Source organism: Phascolarctos cinereus, unplaced genomic scaffold (assembly GCF_003287225.1).
Source record: "Phascolarctos cinereus isolate Bilbo 61053 unplaced genomic scaffold, phaCin_HiC Scaffold_4;HRSCAF=312, whole genome shotgun sequence".
NCBI classification, from domain to species: Eukaryota; Metazoa; Chordata; class Mammalia; order Diprotodontia; family Phascolarctidae; genus Phascolarctos; species Phascolarctos cinereus.
In genome coordinates this window covers 14106791-14125685 of record NW_027555847.1, presented here as the reverse complement: position 1 = coordinate 14125685, position 18895 = coordinate 14106791, and the positions used below count along the sequence as shown (strand labels likewise).

Sequence of the window (18895 nt, the reverse complement as noted above, 5' to 3'; positions counted from 1 at the left end):
CATACGCTCTGGCCACACTATCATTTCCATGGATACTCTGGTTCAAAAACAGACACGAGGAAACAGATAAGTGGCTGGGGCTACAGAGCCACCTGACTATTCCAGCACACTTTTTATTGAAAGGCACGTACCCTTTCATTCCCATATTCTGGTCGTACTCTAAGACACCAATTAGGCTATGTTCATTTCTCGTGTTCTGATTTCTAATTGGTTTTTGTATTTGCATGCTTTACATCTGCGGCTAGAGAGCTGAGGCTGTAAACGTCAGGACTATCCCGCCTTCTTGGATGCTATAAATCACGTCAGTCTTCTCCTGGGTTGTAGCTGGCGCTCTAGGTGGTGCCTTAACGGTGAAATGAGGTTTTTTCTTTTCGATTCCAATTCAAAGCTCTCTTCAGGTGTGCAGGTTGAGCTCTGAGAACCTATCTTCCTTGATCTATAAAACTGGAAGAGATCTCAAAGATCCTCCCTACTTGCAGGCAAATATATTCTGGCTATTGTTAGCTATGCTCCTTCCCTGGCTAAAGGCCTGTCATTCCTGTTTTTTAATCTCTGATTTGAAATTCAAATTTTATTCTCTGTCTTCTGAATGAGCTGTTCACTTCCTCTCTGTAGCCTCATTTTCCCTCTAAGACCCTTATCTTCAGCCAGCAGTAGCTAAGGATTATGAAGTCCTGAGCAAAGACACTGGAGCCCTGAGAAGCCAAAGTGATATTTTAAAACTCACTGCTCCTAACTGAAGCTGGAGATTCAGAAGAGAACAGCAGGTTGACAAGATGGCATCTGAAAACAAGGTTTGTATTTCTGGCCCACAGCTTAATATATGATACGAAGGCCAGATTTCCTCTTGGAGGTGGAGCCCAACTAACAAGGCAAATACAAATATGTCTGGAGTCTTCAGAATCTCATCGGGAAGGCTTTAAACCAAGAAAGCAAAGAGTGCTGTAACTGTACATCTGCCAAACCTGAGGCCACACAAAGCAAAAGGAAGAAGAAAGGAAGCGTAATTACTTTTCTTTGTAAATCCAGTGTTTAGCACACGGCCTGGCCCACACTAAGTGCTTAACAAATGTATGTTGACATGACTTGACAATTTGTAAACATGATTATCAAAGAAGAGAGTTAGCAATAAAATCTTTAGAGGCCTAAATATGAAGGATGCTGACCACCACCTGCACGGACAACAAAAATGGATTTTAAACAACTCTACTGAGGGAAGAGACAGTGAGCCCCTAAGGGTCCTCTATGGTAACAGATTCGGAGCCTATGGTAAGTAAGGAGATGAGTCACCAAGACAGGACAAAGGATGACGTAGGGGACCGAGAGGGGCAGCATGTCTGTTAGGCCACCTTCGGTGATTCTGCAAAGATCTTGGACAGGAGGGGGGCCACCACACCTCTTCAACTTTTGAAAATGCTTAAGTAACACAACAGAAGAAATTTTCTGGATTGCTCCAGAAAATCTTGTTAAATGTCCAGGTGTGGCCTAATATTTGGAGCTGGGTTCTAAAGGAGCCACTCTGACCTTCTCACCCGACCATGGTGGTAAAAGGAAGCAGCTTGTTATCACCTTCTAAGTCAGAACAACTTTGGCCTGGAAGGAACAAGGGCTGAGCCTAGGAAGAAAACTTAGGGGAAGGACAGGGCAGGCCTCCTGGAATCCCCCAGGACAGGGCTCTGTGCTTTGGGTGGGCAGGAGGAAGAGCAGAGAATTCTATAGACTTCGGCAATTCTAGATCTGTGGTGCGGATTCCTTTTACTATCTTAATATTGACAGAAAGTCATTTACTTATTTTGGCTGTAAGAGACCCAACAGACGTTTAAAGAACACTTGTTGACGTAGTCACTAGTATTCCCTGTTTTAAAAGCTAGCACAGACAACTACCTGAAAATATCTATGAGCAAATACAACTTTCCTCTTTTTAAATGTTCTCATTGTCACCTCACCATAAACTCTCATGGTTATAGTCAGTATGGTAAAAATAATCCCAGGCTAAACCAGAGCCCACCTTTCTTCCACACGATGGGCGTGATCACTGACGTTCCAACGAATCATGTGACAACTGTTCTTTCTTCGAGGGTTCCCCTGGACTTTCCCACTGGAGATGGAGGCAAAGCCTCGGCTGCCTTTACCCTACCACAACTGTATTTTCTACAAGGCGGAAATCCGGTCACTGTTTCTGGTTTAACGGTTTCCCTCCAGCTTTCTCCTCTTGTAAGTGAAGAGGAAGCAGCCTCCACAGATCGGTCCTCACTCACCTCCTTGCGCCTCTGCTGCAGCAGGTCTTCCTCAAACCGCCTCCGCATCTGCTCTCGCTCCTGGGCCAGGCGACGCTCTTCCTCCTCCTCCTCCTGCCTCCTCTGCTGCTCCTCCAGCTGCTTCTTCCTTCGCTTCTCCTCCACCTGGGCAGTGATGGCCTTCTAGTCACAAAAAAAGACAAGACACAGTGTTGACGGTCCAGGTCCAAGAGAAACGGTCGCCACTAACCTGCACAAAAGGATTCCTACCTATGTTACCATCTATGTTCTAGGTATTTCTGTTCGGTTAAATATTTCCCACTTACACGTTCATCTGGGATGGGGGAGAGTTGCAGAGCACCCTGCAGCCCTTTTCTACCCTGCAAAGGAATAATACTTAATCTCTTTTTGGATTTCCCCCGCCCTGATTTTCTAGAAGGAATGCTTCATAGTCTTCATTCCTTAGAGGGTCAGTAAACCCTGAAATGAAGTTTGGCAAGAGATGTGAATAACGTGCAATAGTCAATCAACATGTCCTAAGCGCCTACTAAGTGCCGGGCACTGTGCTAGCAGCTGGGGAGACCAGAGAGGCTCCTGATCCACGAGGAGACAACAGGCTACTTCTCTGGCCATTTGCTGCCACCGCCCAATCCCACGGCCTCGTCTCTCTCTCGACCTCTCTGCAGCCTCTGATGGTTCTCCGCCTACCTGTCTGACCACTTACTCTCAGCCTCCTTTGCTGAATCTCAGCCCAGATCACTGCTAATTGTAGGTGTGCCTCCAGGCTCTGTCCTGAGGCACCTTCTCTTCTCCACCTGTGCCATTCCCATTGGTAATCACAATCCCTTGGATTCCACCATCACCTCTATGTGGCAGGTCCCTGGATCTCTTGGTCTCTCTCCACATTCTCCCCTGACCTCCAATCTTGCAGTTCTAACTGCCCACCTCAAACCGGATGTCCTAGAAACATCTTCAAACTCCCAATGCCCCAAACTTAACTCACTTCCCCCCCGCCTCCTCCTGAAATCCTTTCCTCTCCCTACCCACCCTATTACTGTAGAGGGCACTACCCTCCTCCCAGTGCATCAGGCTCACAACCTTGGACTCACCTTCAACTCCTCACTAGCTCCCACCCCACCCCCCATATCCAGTATGGTGCTGAGGCCTACGCTTCCACAGCATCTCTCCCGTACGCCCCTTTCTCTCCTCTGATGCTGCCATTACTCAAGGGTAGGCCCTCATCCCCTCATGCCTCGACTAGTGCCTTCTGGTGGGTCTGCCTGCTTCAAGTCGCTCCCCACTCCAGTCCATCCTCCAGATGATCTTCCTAAAGGACTGACCACGTCATCCTCCAATTCGTCAAACTCTGGTGGAACCCTATCACTACTGCTAGGGTCAAATGTACATCCTCTGTTTGGCATTCAAAGCCCTTTCTAACCTATCTACCCATCAATCAATCAGTCAGCATTTATTAAGCACCAACTACGTGCCAGGCACTGTGCATACAAAGGGAGGCAAAAGACAGGTCCTACACTCAAGCAGCTTACGAGTCCAATGGGGGAGACAACGTGCAAACCAATGTATATAAAGCAACCCCCATGTAGGATGAGTAGGAGACAATTAACAGAGGGAAGGCCTTGGAATTCAAGGGACTGGGGAAGGCTTCCTGGACAAAGTGGGATTTCAGTTGGGACTTAAAGGAAGCCAGAGAGGGCAGCAGTCGGAGTGGAGGGAGGAGAAAGGCATGAGGGACATCCTGGAAGAGGAACTAGGGGGGCAGCTAGGTGGCGCAAGAGATGGAGCTCGGGCCTTGGAGTCGGGGGGACCCACATTCAAATCTGGCCTCAGACACATGAGGCCTGTGACTAGCTCTGTGACTCTGGGCAAGTCACTTAACCCCCGACCGCCTCACCAAAAAGCAAAAAGAAACCAAATGAGTAACTAGAGCTGAGAGACTGAGTGTCTTGTTTTCAGAATAGCCACGAGGCCACTGCCACTGGATTGAAAAGCATGTGTCGGGGAATAAGGTGTTAAGAAGGCTCGGAGGGATAGGAAGGGGTACGTTATGAAGGGCATGGAATGCCAAAGAGAGCATTTTGTATTTGATCCCAGAAACAACTGGGAGTCACTGGAGTTTAGTGGGGGGGAAGGGAGGAACGGGGACATGACCAGAACTGTGCTTTAGGAAAATCCCTTTAGTGGCTGAATGGAGGATGAATCAGAGTAGGGAGAGACTTGAGGTAGGCAGGCCCACCAGCAACCACGGCCACAATCGAGGTGTGAGGTGGTGGGGGTCTGGGCAGCGGAGAAGGCATGTTACAGGGACGCTGCAGAGGTGAGAGCACAAGCTGTGACGACAGCTTGGATGTGGCAGCTGACAGACAGTGGGCAGTCCTGGATGATGCCTGGCTTGGGAGCCTGAGGGAGTGGTAGCAGGGGGTTGCCCTCGACAATAAGAGGGAAGGTAGGAGGGAGGAGATTTTAGGGGGGAAAGATGAAAGAGTTCTGTTCTGGCCATGTTGAATTTGAGATGTCTGAAAGGCAGATCTGAGAATCGTCGGCACAGAGATGGCGATTAAATCCAGGCAAGCTGATGATGAGGCCTCCTTCCACCCACAACTCATCCCACGCACTCTTTGATCCAGCAACACCGGCCTCCTCAGCATTCTTTGCAGAGAGCACTCCATCTCTCCTCAGAGCCTTTTCGTTGGCTGCCCCAATGCCTGGAATTCTCTTCCTCCTCATCATAGCCTGGCTTCCTTTGAAGCTTGAGCTAAAATTCCACCTTCTACAAGAAGTCTTTCAGTGTCTTTCCTCTAAGGCTGTCTCCACTCTGCCCCTGCACGCGTACCGGGGCTGTACGAAGCTCTTTGCACGTTGTCTCCTCCATCAGCCTGGGAGCTCCATGAGAACAAGGCCCAGATTTTTGCCTTTCTTGATATTCACTCCTTGTACAGAGCAGTGCCTGGCACATAATAAATGCTTAACAGATGCTTGCTGACTGATAGGTCCTAAAGCCACTGGAATTTATTGAGTGGGGCGGGGATTACAGGGTCACTGGGCATGGTGTCAGGAAGAACTGAGTTCAGGTCCAGGCTGAGACACTTACCAGCTCTGTGACCCTCGGGCAGTCAGTTAACCTCTAGTCACCTCAGTTTGCTCAACTATGAAAGAATAAGAGCACCCATCTCACAAGGTTGTTGTGAGGCTCAAATAAGATGACACATGGAAAGCACTCAGCACAGTGCCTGGCATGCAGCAGGTGCTTAATAAATGCTCATTTCCTTTCTTCTCAGATGGGCCTCCTTTGCTCCATTCAGACAGCTACCAGTCTGGTTGTGGCATTCATTGCCTCTCATCTGAACTCTTTGAATAGCCTTCTAATTATCTGCTTCCTTAGATCTCCCCACTCCAATCCATCCTTCTCAACAGCTGCCTTGGGACCAATAACTATGCAATCCCCTCCTCCTCAATAACTACAGTGGCTTTAGGACCTGTCAGTCAGAGGGAGGGCGGGACCAAAGGTCCAGGGAGCCGGGTTGGTTCTGTCAAAGAGAAGGGCAGCCTGCCCCTTCATCGGAGACTGGACAATGAAGAGATAGTGGGGGAGAGGAGAGGAGATTTTGGGACGTTTTTAACTCACACAGTTCTCCTAAATATTTAACTGCTTCATTCTGTTTTCTAAGAAAATCATATAAACATTTTAAAATACTGCACATGGCTAAGACTATACAAAATAACTTTGATATACAATGTTTCAGTGAGCACCTCTAGAAATCACTCTACTATTTAAACTGGGATGCTTCAGACCACCTGAAGGGATGAACGGGGGAGGTAGTGACAGAAAATGGACACAGTTATGAACAAAGAAAGCACTGAAAAGGCACAGCTGATGCTCTGCCATTTTGTCTCTGTGCCCACCTAGAACCAACCCACATGTGGACAAGAACCTTCTACAAGGTACTTGCTACATGACCATTTAAAGATGCCTGACAAGGGCAGCCGCCCACTCCATGTTAAGGCAGTTCTCCCGATCCGGCCCAGAAGTCCCTCTCTGCATATTCCACTGACCCTCCCAACAGTGCCCTTTAGGACTGATCAGAATAAGTCTGAATTCCAGAACTCCAGCAGACTTGAAGAGAGCTCTCATGTTCTCTTCTAAGCCTACTTTTTATAGGATCAAAGCCCTACTTCTTTCAATAGATCTATGGATGGTATGTTCTTTCTCACCTGAACATGGTATACCAGAGTTGGCCTACACAGGACAGTTCTGTCATAACTACCAATTTTTTATTTCAGTCAAAGAGAAAGATCTGATTCAGCTTTTTTTTTTTTTTGCTTTTCAGTGAGGCAACAGGGTTAAGTGACTTGCCCAGGGTCACACAGCTAGTAAGTGTCAAGTGTCTGAGGCCGGATTTGAACTCAGGTCCTCCTGACTCCAAGGCTGGAGCCCTATCCACTGCACCACCTAGCTGCCCCCAATTCAGCTTTTTTTTAGTGGACACAAGAAAGAAACTTTCACAAAGATCAATCTTGCCAACCCAATTCTGGAATGGAAACAGGAAAGTGGACCAGAACCTTTGCTCTGGATTTCAACTAGTGTGTTACAAGGTTACTCTTAAGAGTCCCTGGTGTACTATGAACAAGAGTGATGACATCCTGTTTACTCAAGAAAAGAGGGAACTTTCTCCCACTGACTCCTAATCTTGCAGAACCTTAACATGGGAAAGGGAGTTGAACTTAGCATCAGAGCTGAGGAAATGACCCAGGAATGTCCAGATGACTCAGCCAAGTCATCCCCTGCATCTGAAAGTAGCAAAACAACATCAAGAGCCTGTTTTGTAGTTCAGACTTTCCACTAGTATAAACTCACCCAAGATAACCCAGTGTGCCTGATCCCCGAGCCCCACACTCTTTCTCTGGCCCCTGCCAAGTCTCACAATGGAAAAGTGATCACAACAAGAACAGGTTTCAGTGAATGAAGCCGCTGAGGCTTTACTCATCAGTGGCTTCTCCCAGATGTCTCATTCATTCCTCGTCCCTCCCACCACCTTGTCATGCAGCCTCCCGGGCACCTGCTCAGCAGCTCTCTCAGTGAGCTGGCTGCCAGATGTTCCAGCACGAGCATCGCCGAGAGTTCTGGCCAGCGCTCTTCTTGAGAGATTTCAGAGATGTCCCAAATTAACTGGCCCCCACAATTCTCCTCTGCTTATTTTCCTAAAAACTACCATAAAATGCCTAGGTTTTGTTCCTCTCCTGACAAGCTCAGCCTTCCTTTCCTGTCGTGGTCCTTGTTCCATTTGCTGGTGCTAAAATCTCCAACCCCTTCCTGCCTCAAGGAGCCGCCTCCCACCAACCTGGGGTTCTTTCTCACCACAAAGGAAGATTCAGAAATAGGTTCAGGCATGCAGTTCTGAGAAACAACAAAAACTCCTGTAACTAAGATCTGTAGAATTACAAATAAGTTCTAGCAGGTAAAATTCTGCCTTGTATTCTTGTGAACCAGGCCAGGGGCTCAGTCTACTACATTTACTTTACATATAAGGGCCTGAAAGGCTGAAATGAAATCAGAAAACAAAACACACCCAGGGCTAACTTAAGTGTTACACAAATTTACAGAGAAGGTAGACATATTTAAGTAGATCATCATCCTAGGAGGCTATTTTTCCCTTGGTCCCACATAGCAATACGATCATAATTCTTTTTTGGCAACAGAAAGGAAAACTCGAGGACAAGACAAGAACTCTAAGGTGATTTTCTGGGCCCCTAAGCAAAAATTTCAGAAAGAGATCCTTTACACCAGGACTTTCAATTTTCGTATTCTATGATATCATTTGAAATAATTTAATTTTACCACTGAGGCAGCGATTGAAATTTTCTAATACAATACCTGATGTTCTAACTGTTTCTGTCTTCGTCTGTCCCTTTCCTCAATTTGGGCGGGATCCAAGAGTGCAGTCATTGAACGAAGGAAACTAGAAGGATAAATACATCAACAATTTTCAATTTTAAAAACTTTCTTTAATAAAATGTTGACTATTTTTCTCCTAAGGGAAAACTCAACTAAATATTTGTATTGCAAACAAAAATCCTAAAATAAAAAGCAGACTAATTTTACGTGAACTGAAAAAAAGAGAGGTGAAGTATTGCCTTCTTGAATTCCCAAAGACTGATGCAGACATTTACAAGCTTGACAAGGACACTCACTTGGTTTTCTCAATGACTGCGGGAGCTGTATCCTGAACAGATTTCCCTGAATTCTCCTCCTCTGAAGGCCCAAGTTGGCTTCCAGATAAAGGTGTATAAGGACTGCTAACATCAGTCATTTCCTGAGTGTCCGGGGACAGACAGAAGTAGTCGGGTTGTTTCTGGGTTGCACGAGAGGAGAGCTGAGACTGAGAATTGGGATAGAGTTTTAAGGAATCAAAATGCATGGCCCATCTGTCATGTTCTTCACCCTGACGAAAAAAGAAAGCAAGCCTTTATGGCCAGGCTGACATTGTCCCTACCGAGCAGGGGGATGAAAAGTGCTTGTCCCATTCTATGCAGCCAGCTGGCCAGTATCCACGGAAGACCTGGTACCAAGGGCGAGGTCCTTCGTCCCACACCTGGGACTCAGAGATTGCTGTAAGTCTCTTGGAGTGCGTGAATAAAATGAAATCAGGATGGGAGTAAAAACAGCTATAAACGTGGAGTGGCTCGAAACCAATACCAACAAATGATCTCAATTCATTTATCATGTCCACTAGACAACATATATAGTTTTCTAAGACAATGTGAGCTGGAAAACTGAGGTCAAAGGATTAGGAAACTGGTTTTAAAGTCAAAATGATTCCAGAATCTCTTGGGGGAAAAGACTCGTGCTAACGAGTCTCACTGAAATTACCTTTGAATATATCACTCTTTCCTGGAGTTTTCGTAGCTTATCTTCTTCCTTCTGCTTGTTCAGCTCTTCGATCCACTTTCTCTGCTGCTCTCTTTTCATGGCACTGAAAGGATGCTCCAGTGGGGCAGCTTCCTGAAAGAAGAGCCAACATACCATGAGCTGATAGGAACCACAGATGAAGGGAACGGGGTCATCTCATTACTTATTTTGTCTTCAAATTAACTGACTAATTCTGGTAAAAAAAAAAATCTCAAATAAAGGAGAACAGAACATAATATGAACACTGATATTCTGGTTCCATGGCACCAGGTCAGGTCAAAATGGAGTCTAGTTATATGAAACAGAAATAAAACTCAATTTAAAGGGGATATAGAGTTAAATGGTCCCATTCTATTACAATCATTTGAATAATCCAAAACATCAGTAATTTAAACATTTGTATGGATTTACTTTTAAACTTACTTTTTCAATCAGCAACAATCCGGCTTCTCTCCCTCCCAGCCAACTGAGAATGAAAGAAACCAAACCCTTGCTAGAAACTGCAGAGCCAACCACAACGCCCTTCTGCACTGGCTGGGTCTTCCTGAGGGCTCCACCCCTCTAGATTAGGACGTAGGTAGCATGTTTCATGCTTTAGCCTTCTGCAGTCACGTTTGGTCGTTGCTCTGAGCAGGGTTTCTCATTCTTTCAAAGCTGTTTGTCTTTACCATATTTTCGTCACTGTATTAATTTTTCTCCTGGGTCTGTTCACTTCATTCAGTCAGTTCATCTAAGTCTTCCTGGTTTCTCTCAAACGACCTCCTTCAACATTTCTGACGGCATCACAGTATGCCATCGTATTTACATACCATAAACTGTCCAGTCACTCCCCAAATCATGGTTACCCTCTCCAATTTCCATTTTTTGCCATCTTACAGAGCTAGAAATACTTTTGTACATCCTAGGAGTTTGTTTTGCTTAGGTCTGATCTCTCCTTTAATCTACCTTCTTGTTAATCTTTCCTCCTCCACTTTCCCTCCTATTTCCCTCATGAGTGATATATTTTTGAATCCAACTCTGTGTGTGTAGACTCTTCCCTCCTTTCACCAGGTCAGATGCGAGTAAGGTTCAAGCATCAGCCAACTTTCCCCCACACCCTCATCATATGTATAGATTAGGTATGAGCAAACTATGGCTAGTCAACTAAATCCCCCTGCTGGTTCATAAGCCAAGGTCCCAAATACAATGTAACTTTTGTTTTAAAATGTAAAAACCACTCCCAGCTTGCTAGCTGCACAAAAACAGGCCCCAGTTCTGCTGCTGCAGCTTGCTGACCTCTGTTATAGAAATTTACTTACGCATCCTGATTATATGAGATGATTCTCCCTAACCTTCTTCTCCCCACACCCTCCAGTGTATAAATACTGACTGACCCTTATGCCTGCTCTTGTCTTTATGCAATTTTTACTTGCATGGACCTAGGATTTCACAAGCACAGTACTTCTTCCAACAAAGCCCATTCCAATCCATCCAGTCTTTCTTATTCCGACTGATTCTTCTTCATGGTCTCTTAACAATCCTCCGCCAGGGCTCACCTAGCGTGCTGAAGGCCTCTTCATTTTTTAGACCCCTTGACGGTGTGTATATCATCCTAGGGGAGTAGCCTAGCACACTGTCTGGCGTGACCAGTGCATGTCCTTTGCCTTACGTTTTCATGCTGCTTATCCGGCGCAATATTCCACAGGAAATATGCTGCGGCTTCCTTGCTGGGCCTTCATACAGGCAGACCATCTGCCCCTCTCTGACACTATGGTTTTCACACGTGGCAGCCATATACTATCCCAGGAGAACCACTAGTGTTAAACAGAAGCCCTAGCTTCCAGAGAAGCTGGGATCATTAAAAGCACTGTGTCGTTTCCCCAGACAGATCCGGCCTCCTCTCCCAAGGCAGCACAAGTGTGGGCACAGCACTGGCCTTGCAGCCAGAGGTGGCGGCGGCTGCCAGGGCTCACGTGGTGGTGGGTGCTGCTGCTGCTCCGTGCTGGGCTTTGGTGCAGGGCTCGGTTTCTACACTGGAGAGAGGGAGAAGTGCTGCTTCGCTGAGGAAATCCCGGATGAGCGTTGGTCCTCAGGAGTCACTGCAGCTGTGGGATCAACAGACAGACACCACCTCGCTCTGCACGCCGACCTGGGGATGCACGTGGAGGCGAAGGAGCCGATGGACAGGTGTAATCAGAGCAGGATGACTCCAAGAGCCGACTGGCCTTCACCTCCCAGTGACCATCCAGCTTGACCCTGGCGACCATCTTTGCAGGCAGCAAGCTACGAGCATTCCTAGACACATGGGTCATGAACACGTAACAACCACCTGAGATCAGAGCTAGGACTCTGCCCATCAGCCGCTTGATCAGGCAGAACAGACCCAGAGGAACGGGACGACTAGCAGTTATCACGAGGAATGGCGAGCACGCCAGCCAGAGACGCTGCGGGGGTCCACTCAGACTGTCATCCTCATCCTCAGTGGCATGGGGTAAACACAACGTCGTAAGAGTTTCTCTGAGGCCAAGAAGCTGCTGTAAAGTTCTTTCCTGGGCAGCCCCTTCCTTCCATCCCACTCACTTGGTACTGTCCTCATGTCACGACCCCACTGGCTGCATGAATTTTGGATGAAAAAAAATCAAGACTGTATCTATGCCGAAGTGTGTACACACACACAGACACCCCCCCCCCCCCAATACCCACTCTGGTTCTATGGTGGCAAGAGCCAGAGCTGATCACTTGCTGGGGCAGCTAGGTGGTGCAGTGGATAGAGCTCTGGCCTTAGAGTCAGAAGGACCTGAGCTCAAATACAGCCTCAGACACATGACCCTTACTAGCTGTGTGACCTTGCACAAGTCACTTAACCCAGATGGCCTCACCAAAAGGAAAAAAAAAAAGAACTTGGCTTGTTTTCCCACCTGGCTTTTAACAGGTCCTGTGGTTCTCAAGCACTCTACGTTCCTTCTAGTTCTAGTGATCAAGTAGAGAAGGCCTTTCTCCACTCGCTCACTTTCTGCTTTTCTCTGTGCCTGTGTCCTATGTGACTGATGGCCATGAACAGGATGCCCCCATCTCACTGCCATCTAGTGGTTTGGCCTTCACTGAGCTGTTTGTGAATGTAAACAAAGGGGAAGGTCTTGGGACACCAAGGAACGAGATTTTTCTACATAACAAACATTTTCTGATGTGTATGTCATCTTTCATATAGGAAATGGCATTTTCCTGTCTCTCAGAGTGGCTAAAAAGACCAATGCACTGAGTGTGTTTGTGATGACTATGGTGGCAGTTCTTAGCTAACGTTTGGGAGGTGGGGTCCCCAGGACCAGCCTGCTCCGGGTCACGCCCAGAGCCCCCTCTGCTGTGGGAGGGAGGGGAGCCCAAGGCAGTTGAAAGTGGTAAATTTCCTTCCCTTTGCTTTCTCTCAGAATGATGCCTGAATTACTAAATTTTATTTAACATGCAGTAAACATTTTTTCATGGGACCGAGGTTCAGTTCTTTGCATGAATTTTCTACTGAAATAAAACCTTTTCCAGTGAAAACAAAATCACCAAAACCTCAACAACAATAAGCAATCTACAAAAAAACCCAATCCCACCTCAAAGCCTTCCCTGCCGTGTGACCCTGGCCTCTACTTCCCTGCACTCGGGGGCCTCTGCGGTCCCTCCCAGCTCTAAATCTTTGCTGTCCTGCAATTTCCTGTGAGTCTCCTATCAGGTTCTGGCACCAACTCATTGCACACCCATGGCTGCTGTCCACACTGCACAGACTAATGAAGTATTCGACTCCCAGGCCCAGTCAAGACAAGAGGCATTCTTCATCTACTGGTTTTCCTCTTATGGATAAGCTCGTGGACCTCAACGAGACAGCCCTGCTGAGCTTCTGAGCTGGATGCAGTCAGCACAACGTCACGTGCAAACAGCAGCCCCTGAAGCTCCCGGTCCCCTACGGGGGCTCTCGTCCGCCTGCACCGTACCCGGGGCGGCACTCATGGCAGGCAAACTCAATGGATGTTTGTCATCTCGGTCCCATCGCAGGCCATCCTGGCTGGCGGCATGCTGCTCCTCAGGGCGGGGACATTGCTGCCTTTTGCTTTTGCATCCCCAGCGCTTAGTCCAGGCTTTACCCACACACGCTTCGTAAGTGCCGACCATCAACAGGCCGGCGCACAGCCACTCACGGGGCGCTGGCTAGGGTCCAGGCATCGTGCTACATGACAGCAAGAACACGTGAGGTTTCCTCAAGGAGCTCACATTCTAATGGGGGACATCAGCATGAACGTACGAGATACAGACAGCAGACGGAAAGCCTTCTACACAAGTTCGTGTGGATTTAACACATGCATGGAGAGCTCCTGATGGAAGACAGCCTTGGGGGCGTAGGAAGACTCAGAAGAAACCAGCAACCTCCAAAGCCTCACCCCTAAGACAAAGGCCGTCCGGATGGCTGCTGGTACATCTGGAGAACTGAAGGTGGAGGGCTTCCCACGGGCTCCACAGCAACTGTCGGGGAGGGCCGACTCTCCCCTCGAAATGCTCTTTACCCCCGGGGTCTCATCAGCAGCAGAGTTCACTTCAGCTGGAGATGTCATCTATGGATAAACAAGAACAAAGGGGCAAAACACCCCCATGGAAACTGTTCATAAGAGAAAAGAAAACCACCCTGCCCCACCTACGAGTTTTCTCAAGTTAAACAACAGACAGACATGGCTATGCAAATATGAACACTGGATCTGGGAGGTTCACAGCCTGAACCCGCAGCACTGGGAGAAGAGCCGTTCCCAGACTCCGCTGACACGGCGGGCCCCGCCCCGGGCCCGGTGACAGCCCGCTCCCTGCTGTCTTTTCCGCCTTCTCCTCGGTCCCCTGCAGTCCAGCAGTCTTGGTCTGCTCTCCTCCCCTGCCTGCGTCCCCCCATCCTGGGAGGGGTGCCCTGTGGGGCGGGCTGGGCTCCAGGCCGGTCCCGGGCCCGCCTCCCCGCGCCTCCAAGCTCCTGGCGGCCGCCCCTCTGGGCTGGCTTTGCCTTTGCTTCACCCGGGCCTTCTACGCTCCTCCACAGCTGCACTCTGGCCCGTGTCGCTGCTTAGTCATTCGGTCCCGTCTGACTCTTCCTGGGGACCACAGCGCCCACACTGCCGAGGGGGTTCTCTTGGGAAAGAGACTCGAGTGGCTCGCCATTTCCTTTTCCAGCGGATTAAGGCAAATGGAGGTTACGCGACTCGCCCGTCTGTGTCTGAGGCGGGATTTGAACTCGGGTCTTTGTGGTTCTAGGCCCAGCGCTCTATCCAGTGAGCCAGGTCACTGCCTCCTTCTGGCTCTGGTAGGATGTGAGCTCCGTGAGAGCAGGACTGCACTGTGTTTGTGCCTCTAGTGTCTGGCACAGTGGGCACCTGATAAGTACTTGCTGACTGATGGACCAGGAAAGTGAGGCAGGCAGGCCGGCCAGGCCAGCTCCTCCAGGTGAGGTGAGGTGAGAGGAAAGACTGCGAGTCCTCAGGGGGAGCCCAGGCCACCCCAGAGGGCAGCACCTCTCACCGGGAGACCTCTCTGAACCTCAGCGGCCAGGGTTACATATCTGAGGTTCAGCTGGTAACAACAGAGAACCACTGACTAGAGGGCTACGTCCAGATCTAATGTATAACCTGGGAGCCAACTGTAAGACAGATGGATCTCGGGGAAAACCATGATGATGTAAGCTACGAGAGACTTCAATAAATAATTATTTAAAACGAGATGGGAAGGGGAGAAAGCCTTGTCACATTTCAGGTAGGTGAGAATGAAGGTCTGCTCCACAGCAGTGGCAATGGGGAAAGTGTGGCAGGGCCAGAGACACAAGATACTGTTGGAGGACACATCACGGTTTAGAGCGTGGGAGCCTGAGTGAATGGCGAGGCTGAGGCACAGGGAGAAATGACAAAGTGGGCACTGGATGGGCTCTGTCCGAGAGAAATGTCTTCTGGGAAGTCAGAGATGGGCTTGAGAGAGAGGTCAGAGCTGGAAATGGAGACGAGGAAGTCATCTGCTCAGAGAAGAGGTGATGTCAAGGAACAAAGGGTAGAGAAAGACGGTGATGAATGAATGACAAAGCATTAACTAAGCGCCCACGATGTGGCAAGCGCTGAAGATCAACAGAGAAAAGTGAGACAGCCCCTGCCCTCAAGGAGCTCACCATCTAACAGGGGCAAACAGCCCATAGAAGACAGTGGAGCCAAAGGGCAGAGGGAAAATCCCCAAGTGCTCTGGGGAGAGGGGAGGCAGATAGCGAGGTGCAGGGGTTCTGAGGCACGGAGGGCGGGGCACACAGGAAGGCCTGGGGGCTCTCACTCTCACAGGAAGAACACAGCTGTTAACTCCCATCTCATCTAAGCCACCTAAGACCAAGGGGAAGGCAAAGATGGAAGGGTACCTCTTGCTGCCCAGTTGTCCCAAAGGGTTCTGGGATGGTCTGGGGAACACATCCACCTCAAAAGGTTAGGAAAGGAATCAAGAGCCAGCAATGACGGCAGAGAAGGAAAAACAGACGTGGAAGATCGCAGATGCTGGAAAGACTCGAGATGCATCACCAACTGGATGGTTGAGTCAGTGTGGCCTAGGCAGGAGGGCTCATGCCAGGCCTTCCTCATTTCTGGTTTTCTGACAGGACAAAGAAGCTAGGAGGCCAAGCGTGGAAATGAAATGCTGCTGATTTTCAAGATGTATGAAAGGCACCAAGATGGTGCCACAGGCTGAACTGCACTGATGCTGAGGACCCTCATGGGCTCAGGCCTCTTAGCACTGGCTTTTTTCCCTCACCATTTAAATGATCGATAACTACAAACTTAGACTCCTGGCACAGAGTAGGGTGAAAAGGGCCCTGGCTCTGGACTCCAGCCCTGACACTGAAGGGCTGTGTGCCTGTGATGAAATCACTGAACTCCTGAGCCTCAGTCTCCTCATCTTTGAAATGGGATTAATGATCAGACTTACATTACCCAGCTCACAGGGTTGTCAGGAGGAAAGGCTCTGTAAATTGTAAAGACAGACAGAAATGGAAGTTGTTCTATCTGCTGAACACTATGCTATGTGTTATGGTAGGACATACTGCATGGTGGGAAGAGCACTTGGTTTGGAAGGGAGGAAGGAAATAAGCATTTAGTAAGCACCTACTGTATACCGAGCTCTGCGTTAAGTGCTTCACACACCCATTTCATAGGTGAAGAACACAAGGCACACACAGGTTTAGTGCCTCGCCCAGGATCACAACGCTAGTGTCGTTCAATTCAAGAAACATTTATTAAGCCCCGATGATGTGCCAGGCACTGTGCTAAGCAATGGGGGCACAGAAAGAAACAAAGCTGCTGTTCTTAAGGAGCTCACAACTGAACAGGGGAGACAGCATGCAAAGAAATGTGTACAAACAGCCTCTAGACAGAATAAAGAGGAAACAATTGACAGAGGAAAGGCACGAGAGTTTGGAGAGGCTGCGGAGGGCTTCTTGGAGGAGGTGGGAGTTTCGGCTGAGCTATTTTCAGTTGTGTCCCCCGTTGGGGGTTTTTGGGCAAAGAGGCTGGTTGGCCATTTCCTTCTCCAGCTCACTGGACAGATAGGAAACTGAGACAAACAGGGTGAAGTGACTTGGCCGGGGTCACCCAGCTAGTAAGTGTTGAGGCCAGATTTGAACCCGGGTCTTCCTGACTCCAGGCCTGGCGCCCTATCCACTGTGCCCCTTAGCTGCCCTATTGAGTTGGGACTTAGAGGAAGCCAGGGAGGTCAGCAGGCAGAGATGAGGAGAGCATGCTAGGCATGGGGAGCAGAGAGAAAGTCCAGCACCCAGAGATGGAGGGTCTGGCTCACGGAACAGCCAGGAGGCTGGTGTCACTGGATCGAAGAGCAAGGCATCACAAGACTAGCTAGGTTACGAAGGGCTCTGAAGGCCAAACAGCGTTCTGTATTTGATCCTGGAGGCAACAGGGAGCCACTGGGGTTTACTGAGTGGGGCGGTGACGTGGCCGGATCAGCACTGTAGGAAAATTGCTTTAGTGGCTGAATGGAGGATGGACTGTGACAGGGAGAGACCCGAGGCCGGCACGCCTGCAGTGTCTGAGGTCAAAGCCCTGTGTGCCATCCCCCACTGTGTCACCACGCTGCCTGATTCTGAGTCACAGGACCTGGGTTCAATCTGACTCTGAAGCCCGCTGTCCAGGTGAATTTGGGCAGGTTCGTGTCCTCATCCAGTGGGTCTGGATCAGGTGATTCCTGAGGTCCCTTCTGGCCTTCAAGCCTACGCTCTCCTACGAGAATGCTTATAGACTTACCTGCAGAGTTTGGCTGGTCCCAGGCATGGAGGCCCCACCAGGACGGGCCGCCAGCCCCGGACTGGGTGACCCTGAGAGAACGCTAGACGGGCTCGTCGAGGACTGGGGAAAAAAGGAGTGAACATTAGGCACTGTGTCCTGCAGATGACACTGAACAAGCCTAAAGACGAGAGAAAACAAAACCAAACTAAGTGAACGCCGAGCCAGGGCCCAGGGGAGCAGCGGGGCCACTGACCATCCCAGAGCGTCCCAGGCACTTCACTCGTCAGGAAGCTTTGTCTGCCTGGCATCAGCTCCCCTGCTGAGGAGCTGGGGTGGTCTGTAGCGCATGCTCCAGCCCCGGTGACCCATTATCATTAGAGAATCTAGAATTGAGAGAATCTCAGGTTTGGAGCTGGAAGGGAGCTGTGCAGCTGCCTAGCATCTACCCTCTTATCTCAGAGACTGGGAGAATGAGGTGCAGGGAAGGGAGGTGAGCTGCCCAAGGTCACAGAGGTCATCAGGGAGGATCTGAACCTGGGTCCTTGACCCCAAAGACAGGGAGCCCCTTTCTGATTTTCTATTCTTCTCTTGTTTTGTGAATCCCTTGCTTCCTAACTGGGCAGTGACTACACTGTCTGCTTCTGGTCTAAGCACCCCTGCTTCCTGGCACCCAGCACCTGAAGTTGAGGACAAAATCAAGAGTGAGAATTGGTGCCAGACACTGCAGTGACATAGAGAATGAAGAAATGGAATTGTTAAACAGATCACATACATCCCCAACCTTTTAGATGTCTCAGGGAAGGTCATCTGGATGCCAGCTCTTCTCTGGATGCCCACCACGTCAGGTCATCCTTACCTGCGATCCCTCTGCCTTCTGAAAACTGTCCCAAAGCAGTCTGGCATCCCCAGACCTGGCCCAGGGGCGTTTCTTCTGCTCTTCAGAAGCTTCCTTTTCTTTCTTCTTCAAAGCAACCTGTTCATCTTTAAATAATAATGCCCTTTTTATAAAATGTGCAAAAAAATGAAAGGTGCATTTCTATGACAAAAATAACAAGCCTAAAGAACTTTCCTAAAGAACTTAAATCTGCTGATCAAAACTTGTCTTATTTAATGAGGAGGCATGAACTCAGAAGAGAGTCTGGGGAGTTTATTTTCCTAACTGTGCAATTTCTTTGATTGGTGCTTATTCAAGATAATGGTCCTGTTTAATTTTTTCCCATATGTTATCCCAAATGGTCAAGGAATGGGGTTGTAAAGATGAATACTGTAGCTAACAGAATAAATACATAAATTTTCAAAGAAAAATTAGGATGCAAGAGAACATGCCACTAGAACTAGACCTCAATCAAGATCAAACACTGAGTGAGCAGCACAGTGCAGGGTGCTGAAAGGGGTGTCTTTCTGCCTTGCCACGGTCAGCAGAGAGTGCTCTATGTCCTGGCAGTCATGAATCAGTGAGCCTGGGAAAGTGGTTTCCTGAA

At 48.9% G+C, this 18895-nt stretch overlaps 1 protein-coding gene across 4 annotated transcripts in view; it reads right to left on the bottom strand.

The window, feature by feature from the left end:
• The window catches only part of CCDC66 (coiled-coil domain containing 66), a 52524-nt gene that overhangs the window by 17249 nt on the left and 16380 nt on the right, over positions 1-18895 (bottom strand). For all 4 annotated transcript variants that reach the window (XM_078152068.1, XM_078152067.1, XM_020970583.2 and 1 more), the window contains exons 7-13: positions 18271-18395; positions 17433-17534; positions 13560-13730; positions 9124-9255; positions 8445-8695; positions 8128-8212; positions 2259-2420 (exon numbers count right to left, since the gene is read on the bottom strand). In XM_078152068.1, coding sequence (XP_078008194.1) covers positions 2259-2420; positions 8128-8212; positions 8445-8695; positions 9124-9255; positions 13560-13730; positions 17433-17534; positions 18271-18395 — 1028 coding nt within the window. The remainder of the gene's footprint in view (positions 1-2258; positions 2421-8127; positions 8213-8444; positions 8696-9123; positions 9256-13559; positions 13731-17432; positions 17535-18270; positions 18396-18895) is intronic.